Consider the following 25,627-nt stretch of genomic DNA (forward strand, 5'->3'; position numbering starts at 1 on the left):
AATATGTATGCATTGTGAGGTACTGATAGTGAGGACTTCAGAATATGAATTTTGGAGAAACACAGTTTAGCTCATAACATACACCAACTGGAAATATATGATATTTTTAATATTAGTATACAGTGAATTTCCCTAATCTTTTAAAATTAGGCATTGCTTGACTTCACCTACTTTCCTGGTTTTAGATTATTATATATGTCTGTACTGCCTATCTTATATGTAGAGCAAAATATACTGTCAAGGAACTCATTTTGCCTTAAACATGTAGTAATATTTTTAATCATTTGACTTGAAGAATTCTATATAACTAGTAAAACAGTATAGTTTAGAAAAGAAAGGGATCATTTCATGATATTCATGACATTTGGAAAAATGAGAAGGCCTTATTTATTTATTTATTTTTGGTAGGTGGACTACTAAACATTTAAATAATGTTAGGCCAGGAAATGATTTGTAAGGTACATTTATAGAAGGGAAAATTCTTTTAAAATTGTAAAAGAATGGCACCTACTTTAATAAGGTATTTCCTGTATATGACATCTCCAAAGTACTGTTTCAATTAGCACTATCTTTTAAGACTGTGGTAGAACATTGTCTTAACTTTGAGTCAGAAGAGAAATGGCATTGCTTTATTATAATAAAAAATGACCTTTAGAAGTGACCACCTTTAACTCATGATGATATCATTGTCTAAGCCAGAACCTTTGAACCCTGTAGATTTTTTCCTTTTGAGGTCTCCCCCTGTCCTATACCCCCACTCCAGTATTCTTGCCTGGGAAATCCCATGGATGGAGGAGCCTGGTAGGCTGCAGTCCACGGGGTCCGTAAGAGTCGGACACGACTGAGCGACTTCACTTTTACTTTTCACTTTCATGCATTGGGGAAGGAAATGGCAACCCACTCCAGTGTTCTTGCCTGGAGAATCCCAGGGATGGAGGAGTCTGGTGGGCTGCCGTCTATGGGGTCACACAGAGTTGGACACGACTGAAACGACTTAGCAGCAGCAGCCTCTCCTATACAGACAGACAGACATTTTGTTGTTCAGTCGCTCAGTCATGTTCAACTCTTTGCAACCCCATGGACTGCAGCACGCCAAGCTTCCCTGTCCTTCACTATCTCCCTGAGTTTGCTCAACTCGTCCCTTTGTGTCGATGATGTCATCCAGCCATCTCATCTTCTGTCGCCCTCTTCTGCCCTCAGTCTTTCCCCGTGTCAGGGTCTTCTCCTATGAGTTGGCCCTTGTGTGTGTGTGTGTGTGTACACACACACACATATATATATATATATATACCCTCTTTATATATCACTTGTACCCATTCAATTGCTGTTACTTTAGCTTAGAACTTTAATACTGCATCTCTTTTTTTCCCTCCTTTGCTACTCTTACTCTTCCTGTTTCTCCTTCATCTCAGCTTAAAGTATACACATAGTTTTAAATAAAGCAAACAACTTAAAAATACCATGTAGTTTAGCCTCAGTTTCTTAAAAAAGTGCTTATGTGCATATATATATTTGTGCTGTCCGTTGCAGAGTCAGATTTAACCATTTTCTGGTGTTATTCTTTCATGAGGGTTTTTGCTTTTTACTGCTATCCCTTCCTTCCCTCTAAGTGTCTCCCAATATAACCATCTCATTTTTTGGTTAAATCTGTATTTGATATTTTCATTATGATGACCATATAAACACTATTTACTGACGAGCATGGTACTATGCTATTAATACACTATTATATATAGAATAGCATGTGAGGGGATACATTTTTTACTTGTTTGTTTACCCAGCAATTAATACTTTTCATGTTTTTTAATTTGCTAACTTTTATTAATGTCTATAGCTAAATCTTCTCACACCCTCAAGAACCTCTCAGTTCAATTTTCTATATGTTAAAATCTGTTAGGTAATCTAAAAATTTATATTTTAATCATCCTTTCTTTGGCCTCCTAGAGATGTTCCTCCTGAGGGTACTGTTCTCAGGAGTTAGTCTAGCCTGGCTGTTCTTTAGGCATACCGAACTTCTGTTGTCCTGGGACTTTGTACTGCGTTGAATGCCATGTTTTCTACATTCTGTGTCTTCCTCTTTCTTGACTGATGAGTCTCTTGTTTTGGTGGATTCTGTAGTAGCTTCAGGAGAAAGAGTGCCTGGGAAGTAAATTTTGTGTGATGTTGCTGGTTTTTACTCTTACACTTAAATGAAAAGTTTGGATTTTCTAAATTGAAATATAATTTAGGTAAGAATTTTAAAAGAATTGTTTTACTGTTTCTAGTTTCTGTTCTTATTACTCTTAATCTTTTGTATATTACCTGTTTCTGTTCCCTAATTCCCAACCCCTGAAGATATTCTCTTTATCTTTTTTGTTCTGAAATTTGGCAGTGATATGTCCTGGTATAACTTTTTTCTTGGTTGTTCTATTGCGCATTAGTGGGATCTTTCAGCTCAGAGATTAGTGTCTTCTGATCTTGGACATTTTCTTGCATTGTTTCTTTGATAACTTACCCCCTGCTTTCTCTCTATTCTCTTTCTGTAAATTTAAGTGTTGTACCTTTAAATTGATTTTCTAACAACCTTGTATTTTCTGTTTTGTTTATGTGTGTGTGTGTGTGTGTGTGTGTATAAATTTTTTTTCTCAGTTCTGAGGACATTTTTTTTTTTAAAGTGAATGAAAAAATTTTGGCTATTGTATTTTAAATCCTATTTTGTTTTCTGGTCATTACTTTTTATAAATCCTTTTTTTGTCTCATATCTCTAAAGATGCTATCTACATTTTCTCTAATATTTGTCTTGCTTTTTGTAAGGGTTCTTTCTCTGTTTTATTGACTTTGGTCTGACAGACAAGAGGTTTTCCTAAAATTTCTGGTGCTTATTGGTTGTATATTTAACACCAAGGCACTAAAATGCTTCTGTGCTTGGTCAGAACTTCTAGGATGGTGATATTTTACTGTATGTTCTTTGGTCTGTTTCTTTAGCAAGAAATGTGTAATTTTCCCTGATTGGAGTCTCACTTTGTTCTTTTATTTTAGCCTAGCATCCATCCCTTCTTTGCTGTGTACCTGGCATACCTGAATTGGGTTCAGTTTTTCTGTTCTCTCTCCCGTCTGTTGCCTCTTATTCTTACTTTGTCTCTCATTTGTTAGCACATTTTTTCCAGATAATGATTCACTGCAATCTTTTTCATAGATATAATCATATTCCAGGTATATGACTGAAACTGACTTTGCTCCCAAATGTTCTGTCCGCTGTAAATAACTACTATCAACCATTATCTATCAATCATCTCTTTATCTAAATTTTACTAGTTTAAATCTTAGAGAGTGAACTCTGAATTTCTCACTGTTGTTGCCATGTACTGTGAATATCAACTCAGAAATTGCTATTAGAATTATTAAAGTAGATCTTAAGTCTCCTACTATGTATTACAAAAATGTATTTATTTTTCTTTTTGAAAATAAGGTTTGCTTCTCTCCTTTTGAAAATTAGATAATTCAAAAATGGCAGAGCTCTTTATGGAATGTGAAGAAGAAGAGTTGGAACCATGGCAGAAGAAAGTAAAAGAGGTCGATGATGATGATGATGATGAACCAATCTTTGTTGGAGAGATATCAAGTTCAAAACCAGCAATTTCAAGTGAGCATTTACTTTCAGTAAACCCCAGTTTTGTAAGATACCATTTCTAATAGAAAAACTTGTGAACTCTCTTACATGCATTTAATTAAGTCCTTGTTCCTTGGTAAGGAGTTAAGGATGAAAGATTGGGTGGGAAATTAGTAATAATTTCAGAATTAGAGTTTTAAAATTGGGAAGTTGAGGAAGGAGCTAAGAAGTTAAATTATCAGATGTGAGAAAAATAAATACACTAAGATAAGCTGGTGACATCGGAAGTCTTTTCATAATAGAAATCATGATTTTTAGTGGAGCCAAGTAACCTGTTATCTTTTTGTTCATTTTCTTTTTTTTCCCCCTCACTTAAAACCCAGAAACAGAAGAGTTTAGAATACTTTGCTTAAAATGTTAGAATACACTAAATATGTTTGGGTTAGTCTTAGATAGGGGTTCTCACATGCAAGCAGCTGCCTCATTGCGGTGACGTTTATAGTAGCTACAAAATGTATAGACAGTGAATGATTTCAGTTAAGAGTAATTGGATTTGACATTGTTATACTGTTAAAGACAAATGGCTCTTGTTAAAACATCCACTCAAAAATGTATGGAAGTACAGAGAAATAATGTATACATTTCAGGGGAGAAAGAGAAAATAGATCCCTTCCCGTTGCATTTACATGTTTTTTGTTTGCTTAAGTCAGGAGAATTTACCAAAGCTCATAACCAGCATACTAGTGTTTTTTGGTTTTTTTTTTTGCCAAAATCAGTGCTTAAAAGTATAACAAAGAGACTGCTTTTAAATTTTCTGAAAGCCTGATTCTTTCTTCTATTGCCTCTAAGCTTGGAATGGCACTTTTTTTTTCAGTTTTATCAGAGGGAGAATAGCTTAACTGATGGAATTCTGAATAGCATTTTTTGTGGAAGATTGACAATCACTCAAAGAGGTTCTGAATGAAGTGCTACTTTGATTATAAATTGAACTAGGTGTGGTGGCATGCTTGTTGCTGATAGTGGAACATAACTATATATTCTCTTAATTACTATTTCTAGTTGCTATGATTATTTTATACGGGAATATTACCATATTGCAAAATCGTTACTCAAGTTATCTTACTGAAAACAAGACAATTAAGATTCAAATTGAATTTATACTGATTTTTAGATGATTCTTAACAGTATTCAAATAGAAAAATGTATGTTCATTTTAAAATAATTGTCAGAAGGAGACTGACCCCAGTAGAATTTCTTTTCTGTACTCTTAAGATGGAGAATTTAAATGATTATGTTGTTGCTTTTGTATAAACCATAAAATATTTTAACATATGGAGTATGAGCTAAATGTTTATATATGTTGCCAGAAAGGAAGGTCAAAACTTTTTTATTGTAGAATACAAACACCAAAACATACTTTAGCAATAGTCCTTTGAAGGTTTGAATAAATACTTAATCTTGAATTTATGCATGAAAGTGGTGTCAAGTTGTTTGAGCAGATTGTTCTCCTTTAAGACATCTCTAATACTTAGGTATAGAGCACTGTGTTGCCATTTTCAGAAAACATTTTCAAAAAGCCCTACTTTTATATGGCCCTTTACACTATAGAATTAATTTATGGAGGCTTGTTCCTTTCTGTTATGAGGGCAAATGAGGAAATTGTTTTATGAGGTCTGGTGTTGGTCCTTTTACCTTTTTCTAACCCAGTAATTTTAGGCAAATCCTTACTCTTCTGAATTTTAGTTTGGTTATAGAAAAACCTGTATATTATTGAGTTCACATGCATGCATGCAATTAGAAACTTTAAACTGATTCTGAAAGTCATATTAGGCCCTGACTGACTTCTGGTATAGTGATAAATATAAAGCTCGTTAAGTTGCAAGATATTCTGGTAAACTGTATGTTCACTTTAGTCTGCATTCTTTTATAGTTTCCCTTTTAGGACTTGAATAATGGTGGAGATAATCCAATGAGTCCCTTATAATGATACTTCAGGGCTTATAAGGGTGTGAGTTGGATATGGGTTTTGGACAGGATTTGATTTTCAGTAAATAGGAACTTGAGTGCATGTATGTACAGCCCTTTCATCTCTCAAAGCAAGATATATACTTCAATTTTAGTTGTATATGAGTATATTTTTGGAATATTTTTGCCAGTTATGTGAACTGTTTCTTTGCCATGCAGAAGGTTTAACTTATGGGAATCATATTTATCAATCTTTAACTTCTGGGTTTTGGATTTTGAATTACAGTTAGAAATATTATTATTATTCTGTAAGAATAAATATACTATTTTTAGTAAATAAAGATATGTATGTTTAAAATTAACTGTATTCATAAAGCAGTGTTAACCTGTATACTCCTTCCAGAAATCTTTTCAGTTGTTTTTAGTGTATGATTTCTATTTCTATCTATCTATATATATATATAATTCAAACAATGAGTTTTAAATAATGTAATCTTTTATAGATATTTTGAATAGAGTAAACCCCAGCTCATATTCGAGGGGAATAAAGAATGGTGCACTCTGCCGAGGTACAGTAGTATTTTACTATTTTTATTTTAAAGTGAAGTGTTTTGACATCATTGATTATATAGAAATATATTCAATGTGTTGTGTAATTTTAAAATACAGGTATTACTCCTGCATTCAAGCCTACAAGTCAACATTACACGAACCCAACATCAAATCCAGTGGCTGCCTCGCCAGTAAATTTTCATCCTGAATCTAGATCTTCAGATAGTTCTGTTATTGTTCAGCCTTTGTCTAAACCTGTAAGTGTTTCTGAAACTACACAGTCAGCTCAGGAATATGTTGGGTATTATTTATCTGTGTCAACAATGCTTAGTGAAAATTCTGTATTGCCATGGGTAATCATTCAGTGGATTAATAATCAGCATCAGAAAATGTCACCATCTTTATGATAGTTTAACCAATACCCAAATAATAATTGTAGGAACAAACTACCCAGCCTGTTTTTAAATCTGATAAATATGCTTAAATAGGCTACAGTATTGAAAACTGTGCTATTAAAACATGAATAAAAGTATATTTAGTAATAATGGCAAACTATTTCAGATTGTAAACTGGGCTAAATGTTCTTAGTTCTTAACTAGGAAAATTGCTGAGAGGCTATTATAGCCTTTTATTCTGAAAACGTACCTTCATAGTTTAGTTTAACTCTAATAGAAAGTAATAGTTAATATTGAGTTGTTAATGTGTGTAAGGTTTTGTGCTATCATGAATTAATCTCTTTAAATTCTTAAATGTTCCTATGAAGTAGGCAGTATTATTTATTTTTGTTTTATAGTTGAGGAAACTGAGGCTCATATTTAAATTTTAAAGTTTAAATAATTCACTCAAGGTGGCATAGCTGGCAAATGATAGATCTGAGATTTCAACCCATTGCCTTAGTGTAAAAATTTTCAGTGTAGTCTTCAGTCCCCTGGGGTACCCCTGAGACTGTTTGATGGGCTTTGGATCAGCAGTATTGTCAAAATAACACAAAGGCACTATTTGCTTTTGTCACTGTGTTGACACTTGTACTGCTGGTGTGTTAGTATATATAGTATTTTTTGTACCAGTCACCACTATGTACTCACAATAAAAATTATTTCAGTCGTACTCAGTTACCTTGGTGAAATATTAAAATGCCATTAATTTTATGAACTCTCTACACTTGAATATATGTCTTTTAAAATGTTTCACATATGAAATGGGTAGTATGCATAATATACTTCTGTGTCTGAGGTATGATGATTAGCTTGGGAAAAAGTACTAGTGTGGTTTAATGTTGAGCTAAATTACCCAGAAGACCATTTTTACTTGAAAGGTTGACTGAAACCATGGTGTATATTACTATTAACTTAGTGGTTTAAAACTACATACTTCTATTATATCACAAATTTTGTGAGTTAGGAGTCATGTCATGTCTTAGCTGGATCTTCTGCTTCAGAGTTCCTCAAGGCTTCATTCAAGATGTGAAGCTCAACTAAGGAAGTGTCTGCTTCCAAGTTCTCATGATTATCGGTAGCATTCGGTTCCTTAAGGAACCGAATTGTCATATTGAGGGTCTCAGTATTTTACTGGCTTGTGGTTGGCTCCTTGCCAGGTTGAGTTTTCCCAACACGGCTCTTACTTCTTCAGAGCCCACAAGGGAGAGAAAATGCTTAGCAGGAGGCCGTTATAGCCTTATGTAATGTAGTCACATAGAAAAATCATATTGTATCCTGTCACTTTTGCTGTATTCTGTCGGAAGCAAGTCACATGACTTGCCTTCACTCAAAGAGATGGAATCACACAGTACATGAATTCCAGGGAGTGGGGATCATGGAGGCTACTTTTAAGAGTCTGTCTGCCACACACAGTGAGTTCTTCGCTTTTTGTTGTTTGGTAGACACGTCCTCAAAATTGAATAAAGTGCACTTGTCACCTAAAGGAAAACAACTGATAGTATTTCTTACCACTGATGAAATTTGAGCTATCAAGTAAAAATTAGAATTGTGAACAACTTGTATCAGTCATCATGATCTTAACAGCTTCCCAGTATATAAAATCTTTTCTTATAGTTGGTAGTATTAATAAATGATTTTTTTATATTGTGTAAAGAACTCTGTCAACATCTGGAGGATTGCATAATTCAAAGAAACCAGTATTTTCTAAATGATGATATAATAAAATCATGCATGAATAAATATCATTCAGAGTGCAAGATAATACATTTTAATTTAACAGTTCAAAAAGCTCAGTGATAGGGAGTCAGATTCCACTTTGCAGCAAACCTTTAAGAAAATACCAACTGTTGGATCTTGTATCAAAGAAATATATCCACATTTATTGTGATTTGCTATTAAAATACTCCCTTTTTTAGCTGTTAATATTTATGAAGCCAGAGTATCTTGATTCTTCAAAACATTTTAACAGAATGAAAGCAGAAGCAAGTTATGAGAGTATAGCTGTTTTTTTTATTAATCTAGACATTAAAGATATTTGCAGAGATGTAAAACAGTGCCACTGTTCTCTCTGATTTTTTTTGTGTTTGCTAGATAGCCATTTTTAAAAAAAAAATGTTATTCATGTTAATTTGTAATGGGTTTATTATTGTTATTTAAAATGAAATTAATAAACAAGTATTTTGAAATTTTCTATTTTAATATGTAATATGGTAAATATCAGTAGATATAACCTACCTAAATAAAAACTCTTTTGACTTTAAATATTTAAAGGGTTCTGAAATCAAGGACTTAAACAAAACGTTACCCAAAATTTGAAGATTCTTTGCTACTGGACTTGAATTAACTCATTGGTTTTTTTCATGCTATCATAAGCTCTTTGACATTGGCCTTATAGAATTAGTAAATTTTCCCTAAAATATTTGTTCTTTTTACAATAAGTGAAACAACTAGTGAAACACCTATAGATTTTATTACAAATATTCAAGTTCAAAAACAGAATTGAATCTAAATATTTTTGGTGTGAATAATCCATTTTTCCTGTATTTCATACCATATTGCTATTAGGTAAATTACACATATTTGTTACCACAAAAAAATTATATTTTGAGATGTTTCTTTCATAGAAGACCTATTAAATTTAATTTTATTTTCATGGAAAGGAAGATCTATACCTAAACAAAGTCAGCTCCCAATTATGTTTTGAAGAGGTCATATATTATAAAAAGTAAGAGTATCTTTGGGCAAACACCTTCCCCTCCCGCCTCCAAATCTTTTCTGTGGTTTTAGCATTCTGAAATAATAATACTGATATGAGCCCAGGACTAGTTGTCTAGAAAACTTAGATTGAAACAAGAGACTTGAATGATGATTCTGCCTTTTTTAAAACTAAAACTTTGTGAAAACCTCTCTCAGCCTCATTTTCTTCATTTCTAAAATGAGAGATAATTTTACCCAGACCACTCACTGACTCTCAATCTTGGATTCTAACATGGCAAACTACCTAAAATGTAAAGATTCTTTGATTTTAGTAGAATCAAATTAACTTGGTAAGTTTCACATGCTTATTATAAGCTGTTTGTCATTTGAGGGATAGAAAACAAGAAAAAGAAACTTTATTATTTAATTTAGTTTGATATATAAAAATCTTCACAACATTGGACTCAAAGAGAAAAAAAACAGTGAGGGGTGGTATCTTTGGTTTTAAAGTTAGAAACTGGAGCTTTTTCTAGCTCCTATAGGCATAGTTTTTAAATCAAAACACCTCAATTCATGGTTCCCAATCTTGGGGAATTAAAAAAAAAATTTGTCAGTTGGTCCGGGTGGATGTGTCTTAGAAATAATACATTTAAAAAAGTGCTCTATGTGATTCTAACATGCACAGTTAGGAATGACAGAGATATTATATACTCTGGAATGAATTGAGAATCCTATGTAAGGGAACTTTGAATTTTAGAAGTCACTGCTTTAAATATTTTGCAATTTTTCATTTTATGTCTTGTTTTCTGTATATGTGTATTTTTACTTTTTCATGTAATATCTTTGTACTTCAGTATCTCTTTCAAATCTCAGGTAGTGAGGTTATATTGTATTTTAAAAGTCAGTGTGACATAGCTTAAGGGCATAGGCTTTGTATATAAACAGACCCAAGTTCTAATTGCAGCTCCATCAATAATAGGTAGGACTGAATTGGGAGCCTTGTGTAACCACACCTAACATTAGTTTCAGTTCAGTTCAGTCGCTCATGGACTCTTTGTAACCCCATGGACTGCAGCATGCCAGGCCTTCCTGTCCATCACCAACTCACGGAGTTTATTCAGACTTGTGTCCATTGAGTCGGTGATGCCATCCAACCATCTCATCCTCTGTCATCCCCTTCTCCTCCCACCCTCAGTCTTTCCCAGCATTGGGGTTCACATGAGTCAGTTCTTTGCATCAGATGGCCAAAGTATTGGAGTTTCAGCTTCAGCATCAGTCCTTCCAGTGAATATTCAGGACTGATTTCCTTAGGATGGCGTAGTTGGATCTCCTTGCTGTCCAAGGGACACTCAAGAGTCTTCTCCAACACTATAGTTCAAAAGCATCAATTCTTCGGGGCTCAGCTTTCTTTATAGTCCAACTCTCACAACCATATATGACTACTAAAAACCATAGTTTTGACTAGATAGACCTTTGTTGGCAAGGTAATGTCTCTGCTTTTTAATACGCTGTTTAGGTTGGTAATAACTTTTCTTCCAAGGAGTAAGCGTCTTTTAATTTCATGGCTGCAGTCACCATCTGCAGTGATTTTGGAGCCCTCCAAAATAAAGTCTGTCACTGTTTCCATTGTTTCCCCATCTATTTGCCATGAAGTGATGAGACCAGATGCCATTATCTTAGTTTTTCTGAACGTTGAGTTTTAAGCGAACTTTTTCACTCTGTTCTTTCACTTTCATCAAGAGGCTTTTTAGTTCCTCTTCACTTCCTGCCATTAGGGTGGTATCATCTGCATATCTGAGGTTATTGATATTTCTCTTGGCAATCTTGATTCCAGCTTGTGTTTTATCCAGCCCAGTGTTTCTCATGATGTACTCTGCATATAAATGAAATAAGCATTTCTTCTAAGGGATTCCTGCCCACAGTAGTAGATATAATGGTCATCTGAGTTAAATTCACCCATTCCAGTCCATCTTAGTTCACTGATTCCTAGAATGTCAACATTTACTCTTGCCATCTCCTGTTTGACCACTTCCAATTTGCCTTGATTCATGGACCTAACATTACAGGTTCCTATGCAGTATTGCTCTTTACAGCATCGGACCTTGGTTCTATCTCCAGTCACATCCACAACTGGGTGTTGTTTTTGCTTTGGCTCCCTCCCTTCATTCTTTCTGGAGTTATTTCTCCACTGATCTCCAGTAGTATCCTGGGGACCTCCCGACCTGGGGAGTTCATCTTTCAGTGTCCTATCTTTTTGACTTTTCATACTGTTCATGGGGTTCTCAAGAAAGAATACTGAAGTGATTTGCCATTCCCTTCTCCCATGGGCCATGTTTCATCAGAACTCTTCACCATGACCCATCTGTCTTGGGTTGTGCTACAGGGCATGACTCATAGTTTCATTGAGTTAGACAAGGCTGTGGTCCAATGTGGTCAGATTGTTTAGTTTTTGGTGATTGTGGTTTTCAGTCTGTTTTCCCCCTAAAGGAGAATAAGAGGCTTATTGAAGCTTTCTGACGGGAGAGACTGACTGACAGGGAAACTGGGTTTTGTTCTTATGGGCGGGGCCATGCTCAGTAAATCTTTAATCCAGTTTTCTGTTGAAGGGCGGGGTTGTGTTCCCTCCCTGTTAATTGACCTGAGGCCAAACTACAGTGGAGGTAATAAAGATAATGGCAACCTCCTTCATGCCTGCACTGCTATACTCAGTGTCCCCAACCTTGCAGCAGGCCATCGCTGACCCACGCCTCTGTGGGAGACTCCTGGACACTCATGGGCAAGTCTGGGTCAATCTCTTGTGGGGTCACTGCTCCTTTTATTAGTTTACTTATTAGGTAAATGTTAGTTTACATATTTATAAAATGGAATATAATATTAGGTCTTTATTAGTACTGTGTGACAACTACTTGTTTTAATAATATAATATGACTTGAAGTGCAGGTTTATTTAAAATAATGACTGTGACTTCCAGGCGGTGCTAGTGGTAACGAACCCACCTGCCAATGAAGGAGACTTGAGAGGAGGGTTCAATCCCTGGGATGGAAGGATCCCCTAGAGGAGGGCATGACAACCCACTCCAGTATCTTTGCCTGGAGAATGCCTTGGATGGAGGATCCTGGCAGGCTACAGTCCATAGGGTTGCAGAGAGTCACGCACCACTGAAGTGACCTAGCATGCACTCTTGTGGCTGTTTTTAAGTGTGAAAGGTGAATAACTTCAAGTTCAGAAATGACTTGCCCAAGGTTTTGTAGCTAAATAAATATGTGGATCTTCTGGAGCCCAGTTGTGTTGATCTTTCTGAACTATTTAGAAGACATTACAAGTTCTATGTTAGATAATTATTTTAATCTGTTATTGTTGAATAATATGTACCTGCTCTGTGAAATTGAGAGTTGTTTCCTTAAAAAAAAGCATTTAACAGTATTAACTTTTTACTTCTGTTAACTGTTTTAGAAAATGTAAGTGAATGTTTTACATTTTTTAAGTGTAAATATTTGAAGAAAGTATTTATCATGAAGCAAGATCATGCTTGGTTGCAATTAAGTAATGTGGCATCACTGATTTTTTTTTTTTTGGTATTACACATTAAGGTTCAAATGTAGGTATCTCTGCCTTTTAGGCCTTAAATTCTAGGAGTTGTTTGGGTTACTTCAGTACTTGTTTCCATAACATTTGGTTTTTAAACAACAGTAATAATTTATTTAGTGACAGATTGGCTGTTTGTGAAGGTGTGGTGAGGAAGGCTTATGTCTTCTTTTCAAAACTAAGAAAAATTTTTGCTGAGGTGTAGTTGATGTACAACGTGCTATTAGTTTCAGATGTACAGTGTGCTATTAGTTTCAAGTGTACAAAACAGTGGTTTAAAATCTGTATATATTGTGAAATGACCACCCCAGTAAGTCTTGTTCTCCTGTCACCATATGTCATTACAGAATTTTTTTCTTGTCATGAGAAATTCTAAGATCTCTCTTAGTAACTTTTATATATGCAGTATAGTGTTATTAACACAGTCACCTTGCTGAACATCACATTTTCATGATTTATTTTATAATTGGAAGCTTGTATATTTTAACTCCTTTCACCCATATTTTTGTTTCTGTAACTTTTTATGGGCAAACCCATTTCAATAGAAAAGTTAGTAGTAAACCATAATTCTTAAAACTTATTTATACCTTAATTTATAAGCACAGAACAAACAAAACCTTTCTGTTTCTATTTTGAAATACTGTGTATTTTGGTGGAAAAATTTAGAAAGAGAGACGAGTGATACTGTACTTTTTTTTTTTCCACACCTGCAAACAGTATAGGTTATATCAATCAGAACCATACTGTATACCCAGATACGTATTTCTCTTTTATCCCTGAACATTCTACTAAGAATGTGTCATTGGCTATTTTTCAAAAATAGCATTTGGTATTATACATTAAGGTTTGTGTATATCACAAAGGTTTGTGTAATATCAAACCACATTTGATATTAGTGGTTGTATGATAGTCTGTCATTTAATTTATTTAGCCATTATTTCATTGTTGGACATAAAGATTTTTAATTTTTACTGTTAAAAATACCATAATTATCTAATAAACATTTTCATTTCCATACCATAAGTTTTTAAAGTAGAATAGTTGAACAAAAGGATGTGAACTTATATAAAGCCTTTGATAGCTACTGCCAAAATTTTCATGCAGAAAAGTTATACCTAAATATAGCCTCTATTTTGTCAGTTGTATGTGTTTTCATTATTTTTTAATTCTTAAATTTTAATTCAAACTAATTTTAGACTTACAGGGAAAGTAATACTATATACCCCTAACCTAGTTTCCTGTACTGATGTCATCTTACTTAACATAACTAAATTGCAGATCTTATTCAATTTTACCAGTTTTTTCATTAATGTCTTTTTTTAATTCCCAGGATTCTATTTAGGATCACACCTTACAGTTTGTTATTTCTTGTTAGTCTCCTCATATTTTTCTACAATTGCTTATTCTTTGTCTATTATGAGCTTGATATTTTTTAGTGAAGTGGCAGTTATTTTGTACTGTTTAACTGCAATTGTCTTTATTTGCATTTCTTTGACTAAATGAAGAAAATAGTTTTTGTATGTATTGGTCATTGTTTTTTGTTTTTGAAGTGCCTCAGTTTATGTCCTTTGCCCATTTTTCTCTTAAAGTGATTTTTTTCTGTTTTAACCTTTAAGTCTTGTTAATCTGAGAGCTTTTACTTGCTGTATGTTATGACCCATAGAATGGTCCAAAAATCACTCTAATGAGAGCTCTTCAGTGATGATCTTTATATACATAGCATTGGGATCTATTTTGTGTGTGTGTGTATCAGTGTATTTAATATATAATAAGTTTGGAGTACATATATATGCCTAAATTATATTGACCATATTTTTCATGATTATTTATACTAAATAATCTATTTAGCATTATATACTATTACATACCCTATATGTTTGTGCTAACATATAAATTTGTACTACCTTATGTTTGACCATGTTATGATTCTTTTCATACTTTTCACTCTTCTTTTCTTGATATCTTCCTGCTGAGACCACCCTTTGCCCTGATGAAGGGCTGAAGCTTTCCTTGAGCTCTAAGGCCTCAAGAAATGGAGCAGATGTCCCAGATCATTCCTATAAACAGCTTCCATTCTAAATCCTGTGTGCCTAGCTTTCTTACTTGTTCATCCTGCTGACAGTTTGTATATTTGCCCTATGAGATGGGAGGTTGCCTGACCCAGCTTGACTTTGCATAGTATGGTGGGAAGAGTGGGGGGTTCTCTTCTTGAGACTTGGCTTATAAATTTTGCCAATAAAAATGATTGCAAAACTCGTACCATGTGATATGTTCATCCCTAATATTGATGCACCATACTGCAGAGTAGTTCCCAATTTGTTTGCCCTGATATTTTATCTGTGGGGTTTATAGAGGAATAGAACCTTTTAAAATTGTACTTATGTCAGTATGTTTACTTATTTTTTCCTTGCTTTTACCCAAAGATTTTGATAACTTCTGTTATTTGCTCTTTGATAGGAATTATGCATCTTTAGTGACTCTGAAGTATATCAGTCTTACTGATTTAAAATGGGCTTGTATGTTTCTTTGACCTTGAAAAAAATCAGGCTGGAATTTTCCCCTAATTTTAGCTGGCTAGTCAGGAATAAGCCAACCCTCAGTAATAACCAGAGAAAGCAATGGCGCCCCACTTCAGTACTCTTGCATGGAAAATCCCACGGACGGAGGAGCCTGGTAGGCTGCAGTCCATGGGGTCGCTAAGAGTCAGACACGACTGAGCAACTTCACTTTCACTTTTTACTTTCCTGCATTGGAGAAGGAAATGGCAACCCACTCCAGTGTTCTTGCCTGCAGAATCCCAGGGACGGAGGAGCCTGGTGGGCTGCCGTCTATGGGGTTGAACAGAGTCGGACACGACTGAAGTGACTTAGCAGCAGCAGCAGTAATAACTTGCTTTCAGTTTTAGTAGATATTAATTTCAGCATAATAGTGATAATTGCGTTGTGTTTTTTAACTCATTAGTAATGGAATCATTAAAGGTTATCCTTATAATATTGGTATACAATTACATTTCCCTTTACAAAAGTTTGTGAAGCAAAATAATTATAACTTTGTTTGACTACGTGTAATGTTCTTCCTTTGAAATATTTTAACAGGGTTATGTAATGAACTCATCACGAGTTGTTTCTAATAATTCTTCAGAGTTACTGTTTGACTTGACCCAAGATTCAGGATTACCACATTACCAAGGAGGACCAGCAGTTTCTATAACAGGTTGGTTTCAGCACTTTTTCAAAAAATTAGAAAAAGAAAACTTGGTGAATATGCATATGAAATTGACTTTCTGTTTTGAGGTCCATGCCTTCATGTTAAGTTTTTCACATATTGTAAGGTATAATGGCACTAATAGTTCTTGAATGCCATTTTGAAATCTTATTTAGTAATAGAATGTTACATTTCTTCCTGTTAATTAAGTATGCTAAGCAACTTTGACCTTGTTCTCACTTGGCATTAAACATGGGCTAAAAAAAAGTTTTTATTTTATTTATTTATTTATTGCTGTTATTTTATTTTTACTTTGTTTTATTGGAGTATAGGTGATTTACAATGTTATGTTAGTTTCAGGTGTATAACAACTTGATTCAGTTATACGTTATATATAGTCATTCTTTTTTAGATTCAATATAGGTTATCACACATTATTGAGTAAAATTCTCTGTGCTGTACAGTAGGTCCTTGTTGGTTATCTGTTGTATATATAATAGTGTATATGTGTTCGTCCTAAGCTCCTGGTTTATTTGTCTGTGCCCACATTCCCTTTTGGTAGCCATTAGTTTGTTTTCAGTATCTTTAAGTCTGGTTCTGTTTTGTGAATAAATCTATTTGTATCTTTTTAAAAAATTATATTCCACATATGAGTGATATTTTATATTTGTCTTTGGCTGACTCACTTCACTTAACATGGTAATTTCTAGGTCCATTCACGTTGCTGTAAATGGCCTTTTTTGTTCTTTTTATGGCTACTATTCAGTTGTATACATGTACCACATCTTCTTTATCCATTCCTCTGTAGATGGACATTTAGGTTGCTTCCATGTCTTGATTATAGTAAATAGTGCTGCAGTGAACATTCGTGTGCATATATCTATTTGAAGTATGGTTTTCTCCAGTAATATGCCCGGGAGTGGGGTTACTGGATCTTATGGTAGCTCCGTTTTTAGTTTTTTAAGGAACCTCCATACTGTTCTCCATAATGGTTGTACCAATTTACATTCCCACCAACAGTGCAAGAGGGTTCTCGTCACACCTCTAGCATTTATTGTTTGTAGACTTTTTGGTGATGGCCTTTCTGATTGGTGTGAGGTGATACCTCTTTGTTGTTTTGATTTGTACTTCTCTGATAATTTGTGATGTTGATAAATCCCTTGTTGGTTGGTTTGTTTACAAATATTTTCTCCCATTCTGTTGGTTACCTTTTCATGTTGTTTATGGTTTCCTTTGCTGGACAGAAACTTTTAAGTCATAAAGTCCCACTGTGTTTTGTTTGTTTGTTTTCATTACCAAAGGAAGTGGATCAAAAAAAACATTGCTGTAAATTATGTCAAAGAGTGTTCTGCCTATGTTTTCCTCTGAGTTTTATACTGTCCGGCCTTTCATTTAGGTCTTTGATCCATTTTGAGTTTATTTTTGCATGTGGTGTTAGAGAATGTTCTAATTTCATTGTTTTACATATAGCTGTCCAGTTTTCCCAGCATTATTTACTGAAGAAATTGTCTTTTCTCCATTGTCTATTCTTGCTTCCTTTTTTGTATATTAATTGAAAATAGGTGTGTGGGTTTATTTCTGGACTTTGTATCCGGTTTCATTGATCTATAGTTCTGTTATTGTGAAAATTCTTAAAGTAATTTCTTTAAGTTAAGGAAGTTTTCTGATACTCTAAATACTATGTAAAAAGAAATATTTGTTAGGTTCTGTAGCCACTAGTATGGAAGAGTGTATGATTATAGTTAATAATTTCTCAATTAGGTTAGTATGTTTATATTCAATAAATGATTTAGATATAAAATATGATTATAGAGTGCCATTATAAAGTGGCTGCACTAAATTCTTCTATAGTCAGTACTCACTAAACGCCCATTAAAGGAGTAATGAAGTTTCCCTGTTGAAGCAGAGTTACCTTTATTTTATACTATGATAAAAGTGTCCAATATGCTACTGGGTAAAAGTGGAGGGCAATTACTTATAACTCCAGAAAGAATGAAGTGGCTGGGCCAAAGCAGAAACGAGGCTCAGTTGTGGTTATATCTGGTGGTGACAGTGAAGTCTGATGCTGTAAAGGACAATATTGCATAGGAACCTGAAATGTGAGGTCTGTGAATCAAGGTAACTTCAGTCAGTTAAGTTCAGTCACTCAGTTGTGTCTGATTCTCTGTGACTGTATGAACTGCAACATTTCTTAGAGCTTGCTCAAACTCACGTCCATTGAGTCGATGATGCCATCCAACCATCTCATCCTCTGTTGTCCCCCTTTTCTTCCTGCCTTCACTCTTTCCCAGCGTCAGGGTCTTTTCCACTGAATCAGTTCTTCCCATCAGGTGGCCAAAATATTGAAGCTTCAGATTCAGCATCAGCCCTTCCAATGAATATTCAGGACTGATTTCCTTTAGGATGGACTGGTTGGATCTCCTTGCAGTCCAAAGGACTCTCAAGAGTCTTTTCCAACATCACAGTTCAAAAGCTTCAGTTCTTTGGCACTTAGCTTTCTTTATGCTCCAATTCTCCCATCCACATATGACTACTGGAAAAACCATGTTTTGACTAGACGGACCTTTGTCGGCAAAGTATTATCTCTGCTTTTTAATATGCTGTCCAGGTTTGTCATAGCTTTTCTTCCAAGGAGCAAGCGTCTATTAATTTCATGGCTGCTGTCACCATCTGCAGTGATTTTGGAGCCCAAGAAAATAAAGTCTGTCCCTGTCTCCATTGTTTCAGGGTAAATTAAATGTGTTCACGCAGGACATGGCAAGAGTGAACATTGACATATTAGGAATCAGTGAACTAAAATGGACAGGAACGGGCAAATTTAATTCAGATGACCATTATAACTACTACTGCGGGCAAGAATCCCTTAGAAGAAATGGAGTAGCCCTCATAGTCAACAAAAGAGTCTGAAATGTAGCATGTGGGTGCAGTCTGCAAAACAGCAGAATGATCTTGGTTTGGTTCCAGGGCAAGCCATTCAGCATCACAGTAATCCAAGCCTATGCCCCAATCACTGATGCCAGTGAAGCTGAAGTTGCCCAGTTCTATGAAGACCTACTTCTAGAACTAACTCCAAAAAAAGATGTCCTTTTCATCATAGAGGATTGGAATGCAAAAATAGGAAGTCAAGAGACACCTGGAGTGACAGGCAAGTTTGGCCTGAGAGTACAAAATGAAGCAGGGCAAAGGCTAACAGAGTGTCAAGAGAACATACTGGTCATAGCAAACAACTTTTCCAGCAACCCAAGAGATGACTGTACATGTGGACATCACCAGATAGTCGGTATTGAAATCAGATTGATTATGTTCTTTGCAGCCAAAGATAGAGAAACTGTATACAGTCAGCAAAAACAAGACTTGGAGCTGACTGTGACTTAGGTCATGAGCTTCTTATTGCAAAATTCAGGCTTAAATTGAAGAAAGTAGGGAAAACAACTAGGCCATTCAGGTTTTGGGAATTCTCAAGTAGCACTAGTGGTAAAGAACCTGCCTGCCAATGAAGGAGACATAAGAGGCACAGGTTCGATCCCTGGGAAGACCTCTGAAGGAGGAAATAGCAGCCCACTCCAGAATTCTTGTCTGGATCAACTCCCTTATGATTATACAGCAGAGGTGATGAGTAGATTCAAGGGATTAGATCTGATGGATGGTGCCTGAAGAACTATGGGCGAAGGTTCATAGCATTGTACAGGTGGCAGTTTACCAAAACTGTCACAAAGAAAAAGAGATGGAAGAAGGCACAGTGGTTGTCTGAGGAGGCTTAACAGATACCTGAGGAAAGAAGAGAAGTGACAGTTAAAGATACACTGCAGTGAAAGCAGAGTTCCAGAAAACAGCAAGGAGAGACAAGAAGACCTTCTTAAATGAACAATGCAAAGAAATAGAGGAAAACTATAGGGAAAGACCAGAGATCTCTTCAAGAAAATTGGAGATTACGAGGGAACATTTCATACAAGGATGGGCATGATAAAGGGCAGAAACGGTAAGGACCTCACAGAAAGAGAAGTGATTAAGAAGAGGTGGCAAGAATACCAACAGAAGAAGTATACCAGAAAAGTCTTAATTACTTGATTAACAATGGTGGTGTGGTCACTCACCTAGAGCTGGACATCTTGGAGTGTGAAGTCAAGTGGGCCTTAGGAAGCATTACTTCAAACAAAGCTAGTGGAGGTGATGGAAATCCAGCTGAACTATTTCAGATCCTAAAAGATGATCCTATTAAAGTGCTGCACTCAATATGCCAACAAATTTGAAAACTCAACAGAGGCTACAGGACTGGAAAAGGTCAGTTTTCATTCCAATCCCAAAGATGGGCAGTGACAATGAATGTTCAAACTACTGTACAATTGTACTCTTTTCACATGCTAGCAAGGTTATAGTAAAAAATCCTTCCAGCTAAGTTTCAATAGTATGTGAACCGAGAACTTCCAGATGTACAAGCTTAGGTTTCAAAGAGGCAGAAGAACCAGAGATCAAATTGCCAACATTCGTTGGTCATGGAGAAAGCAAGGGAGTTCCAGAAAAACAGATACTTCTGTTTCATTGACTACACAAAAGCCTTTGACTGTGTGGATTACAACAAACTATGGAGAATTCTTAAAGAGGTGGGAATGCAAGACCACCTTACCTGCCTTCAGAGAAATCTGTATGTGGGTCAAGAAGTAACAGAACTGGACATGGAACAGCTGACTGGTTCAAAATTGGGAAAGGAGTATGACAAGGCTTGGAGTATACATACTCCTTGGAAAGGAGTATGAAAAGGCTTGGACAATACAAGGAGTATTGTCACCATGCTTATTTAACCTAAATGCAGAGTACATCATGCAAAATGCCTGGCTGGATGACGCATAAGCTGGAATCAAGATTTCCAGGAGAAATATCCCTACGTCAGATATGCACTCTAGTGACAGAAAGTGAAGATCCTCTTGCTAAGGGTGAAACAGGAGACTGAACTTGAAACTCAACATTCAAAGAAACTGAGATCATGGCATCCAATCCCATCACTTCATGGCAAATAGAAGGGTTGAAAGTGGAAGCAGTGACAGGTTTTTTTTTTCTTGGGCTCTAAAATCACTGTGGACAGTGACTGCAGCCATGAAATTAAGAGACGCTTGCTCCTTGAAAGCTATGACAAACCTAGACAGTGTATTAAAAAGCAGGGACATCAGTTTGTCACCAAAGGTTTATATAGTCAAAACTTTGGTTTTTCCTGTTCAGTTCAGTCACTTAGTCGTGTCCGACTCTTTGTGACCCCATGGACTGCAGCATGCCATGGTTTTTCCTGTAGTCATGTATGAACATGCAAGTTGGACCATATAGAAAGTTGAGCACTGAAGAATGGATGCTTTTGAACTGTGGTGTCGGAGAAGCCTCTTGAGAGTCTCTTGGACTGTAAGGAAAGCAAACTAGTCAATCCTAAAGGAAATCAGCCCTGAATATTATGGAAGGACTGAAGATGAAGGTCCAGTATTTTGGCTACCTGATACAAAGAGTGAGTCATTGAAAAAGACCTTGATGCTGGGAAAGATTGAAAGCAAAAGAGAATGGCGCAACAGAGAATGTGATGGTGAGATAGCATCACTGACTCAGTGGACATAAATTTGAGCAAAACTGTGGGAGATAGTGGAGAACAGAGGAGTCTGGTGTGCTACATACAGTCCTTGGGGTTGCAGAGTCAGACACGATTTAGTGACTATAAACAACAAAGTTCTTCATTAACTTAATGTAGTGTGTTATGAAACAATTTTATCTAATCGAAAATTCTTTGTACAGGGAATTATGTTTTGAATACTAGTATTTTGATATATTTCAAATACTTAAAATAGTGATTTGAATACAGATTTGGGGGAATTTTTGGTTTATCCACTAATAAGTGTGGAAAATTTAGGAAATGTTTTCCCGTTTTTATAGTAATATCAGTACCGAAAATGTTTTTCCATTTATATAATATTTAGTTGATGTTCATTTCTTTGGTTGTTTCAACTACATATTTTTAAAAATCTAGTTGCTAAAATAGGTAATAACCAGAAGAAACAAGGAGAAAAATTATTGTCTTAAGTCTGGTTTTACAAAACACATGGACTATATTTATAGAAAAACCTGAGTTCTTGAAATGACCTGGGGCTAAGAACAATGACTCCTGCTCTCCTTCTAGCATTTTAAAACTGCAGAGCGACTTAAAGCTGTAGTGTTGAGCTGCTATTAGGATTTTTGTAGTCTGTAGCACATCTTTACTCTTCAGTTTTCTCAGATCATTGAAATGGAAATGTTAGTTTTCTTATTTAATGCATTCATTCTCCAGACCTGCAATCAGCTATTTATAGATGCAGTTTTAATTCTTGCTCTCTTTTACTTAGGATTTTCTGAAAACCAAGTAAGATAAATAAAATGTGAAATGCTTTGTAAGCTTTAAGGGGCTCTACAACAAATATTTGTTATGAATAGTAACCGGTGTAATATGTTCACTAGCATGATTAACTGATCAAGGTTAAGTGATCATGGATGTTTGGGAAGAACTGAGTTTGATTTTGAATGAGAATAGGATTTTTACTGGCAGAGGTAGAGCTGTTGAGTGTAGGAAATAATGGTAGCCAAAGATAATAGGGATAAGTTAAAGGGTCAGAATTTAAAACTCTCAAATTCAGAGTAATTTTGTTTCTTGTGTTAAAAAAATATTCTTATCATAAAACAGTCTGTTTGTACTATCTAGCAGTACAAACTAACAGTCTGTTTGTACTATATAATCAGAATTTTAACCCAAAATATCCCTATTCATTAACTTTTCAAGTAGCCTAAGCATCTCACAAGAATGCTACTCTGATTATACAAAAGCTTTCCCAGGTACTTATAGTATAGCCATCGGTAATCACATTCTTTGAAGATAGGGGAAAAAAAAATCATTTTTATGTTATCTCAGAGGATGAAACAGAGGAGCTAGGTAGTGTAATGCCCTTATTTTCTGGGCATATTTTCCCTTATTAAAAAATCAGACAGATGAAACTATTAGAATAATTTTTGCCCTCTAAAGTATGTTAAGATATAAAATATCTTATTAGTAATGACAAGATACTATCCTTTATTGCTGAATGCTTTCTGTGTGCCAGATGTTGTGTTGGTTGTTAAAAGTTAAGATATGAAAGGTTTTTTTTAGTAATGATAATAGCTTTCGTTTATTATTAAATGCCTTCTTTATACCAAATACTGTGTTGCATGCTTTATTTTTAAATGCACTATCTTACTTGATCTTAAAAGCACTGGGTAAAATAAGGTGTTATAGCTCTTAATTTACAAAAGAAGAAACTGAGGCTCAGAGAAGTTAATTAAATGAGCCAAGAATACATAGCTTATCAGTGACAGGGCTTTGATTTGAACTTAACCTGTCTGATTTGAAAGCCTGAGATATTTTTTGCTTCTACTTTCAGTGTACAGTTGTGAGAGCATTAAAATATTATGTGCAGTTTTAAAATCCTTGTTACCAAGTACATTGTTTTATTTTAAAAAAGAATTTTTACTCAGCCTACTTATAGCCTAACTATCTCCATTTCTCTTGCTAATCCTCTAAGGCTACAGTCCTTTAGGCTTTAAGGTTATAGTTTTCAAACCTAAAACTTCACTTAGGAGTGAAATCCTTATAAAAACAAAATTTTATTCAAAAGTCTAATAAATAGCATATAAAAACACAGTTTCTCTGTCAGACACAACCAGTATATTCCCTAAGGAAGAGCCCTTTAGGCTCTGGGGAAGCTAATTTTAAAACCGTTGTATAATCCTAACTCTTCTATTATGAGCCCTTTCACATGAATGTGTGAGGTTTTATCATTCAAGATTAGCCATTTCAACTCTGTGTGTAAGAATAAATGGACAGTATAACCTAAAGCCATGAGTTATTCATCGCTCAGTCATGTCCGACTCTTTGCGACCCCATGGACTATATAGCATGGCAGGCTTCCCTGTCTTTCACCATCTCCCATAAACATGCTCAAACTCATGTCCATTGAGTCAGTGATGCCAGCCAATCATCTCGTTCTCTGTCGTGTCCTCTTCTTCTCCTGCCTTCAATCTTTCCCAGCATTAGGGTCTTTTCCAATGAGTCAGTTCTTCACATCTGGTGGCCAAAGTGTTGGAGCTTCAGCTGCAACATCAGTCCTTCTAATGAATATTCAGGATTGATTTCCTTTAGGCTTGACTGGTTTGATCTCCTTGCAGTCCAAGGGACTCTCGAGAGTTTTCTCCAGCACCACAGTTGAAAAGCATCAGTTCTTTAGTGTTCATCCTTTATTATGGTCCAACTCTCACATCCATACATGACTACTAGAAGACCATAGCTTTGACTATATGGACCTTTGTCAGCAAAGTAATGTCTCTGCTTTTTAATATGCTGTCTAGGTTTGTTATAGCTTTTTCTTCCAAGAAGCCAGCATCTTTTAATTCACAACTGCAGTCACCATCTGCAGTGATTTTGGAGCCCAAGAAAATAAAGTCTGTCATTGTTTCCACTGTTTCCCCATCTATTTGCCATGAAGTGATGGGATCGGATGCCAGGATCTTCATTTTTTGAATGTTGAGTTTTTTGAAAGCCATAAGTAGACCACCTCTTTGTTAAGTGGACAAAACTAACTTTTCATTAGCCATTTTAAGTTGTTAAATAAAAAGCTTCTAAAGTGTCTCTCTAAAAAAATTTTTTTAAACAAACTCATTTACTTAAGCATCTAAATTTAATTCATTCGTGGGAACTTATTTTGGCATATGCTCTGTATTTTAAGTTTTTTTTTTTTGCTTGACATATTTTGCTCTGCCTTCTTTCATAGTAGTTATTTTTATATTTTTTTGAAGCCATATTTATTATTTTCCCACATAGAATGGTATTTTATGAACTATTTTAGTATATATTGTATATAATAGATATTTTGTAGTTTCTTTTTATCCTAACTTTAGATCACATCAATTTTTGTCATTATTTATTGTTACTTGTATGATATGTTGATTATATTACTTTCAGTTTGACTCCAAAGTATTTTTTAATTTAGCTCCAAAGTATTTTTACTTTGTTGTAAGCAATATTTTAAAGACTTTAAAAATATTTTTCTACTACTTAAATCACTGTAGGTATGAATGAAAGTTCATTTTTATCAAAACGTCCTTCTACTTCTGAAGTAAACAGTGTTAACCCAAAAAAGTCTAAACCCAATGAAGGTGTTTGTGGAACAAATTCCTCAGCTGTATTTTCTTCAGCTAAATCTCTTTCAGTGACATCTCCCCAGGCTGTGCCATCAAAAGGTAAATATGAAATGTGGCATACAAAAAGAAAGTATAGTATTTATATATGAATTACAGAAATTGTAGTACAAATGATTAATAGTAGTTATTGAAGATTAAAAAGTGTTGAATTTTGAATCATATATATTTTGAATTTATTTTAGGTACAAATACTTCATCAAATCAGTCTAAAAATGGAACACCTTTTCCAAGAGCCTGTCCAAAATGCAATATTCATTTCAATCTTTTGGATCCTTTGAAAAATCACATGAAGGTAAAACTTTTTCAGAATTTAATTTTAAAAAGGCTTGTAAATCCTTAAAAATACTGATTGATTTTTAGTAAA

General features: G+C 34.9%; 1 protein-coding gene across 8 annotated transcripts in view; it reads left to right on the forward strand.

Moving 5' to 3' along the window:
* The window catches only part of ZNF280D (zinc finger protein 280D), a 122,142-nt gene that overhangs the window by 22,030 nt on the left and 74,485 nt on the right, over positions 1-25,627 (forward strand). For all 8 annotated transcript variants that reach the window (XR_011488275.1, XM_020876767.2, XM_070469239.1 and 5 more), the window contains 6 exons: positions 3,476-3,622; positions 6,058-6,123; positions 6,224-6,363; positions 15,921-16,038; positions 25,132-25,302; positions 25,446-25,555. Coding sequence is in view for 7 of the 8 variants with exons in the window: in XM_020876767.2 (XP_020732426.2) it covers positions 3,487-3,622; positions 6,058-6,123; positions 6,224-6,363; positions 15,921-16,038; positions 25,132-25,302; positions 25,446-25,555 (741 nt within the window). In the remaining variant the exon portion in view is untranslated. The remainder of the gene's footprint in view (positions 1-3,475; positions 3,623-6,057; positions 6,124-6,223; positions 6,364-15,920; positions 16,039-25,131; positions 25,303-25,445; positions 25,556-25,627) is intronic.

This window comes from Odocoileus virginianus, chromosome 6 (genome assembly GCF_023699985.2).
Source record: "Odocoileus virginianus isolate 20LAN1187 ecotype Illinois chromosome 6, Ovbor_1.2, whole genome shotgun sequence".
Taxonomy (NCBI): domain Eukaryota; kingdom Metazoa; phylum Chordata; class Mammalia; order Artiodactyla; family Cervidae; genus Odocoileus; species Odocoileus virginianus.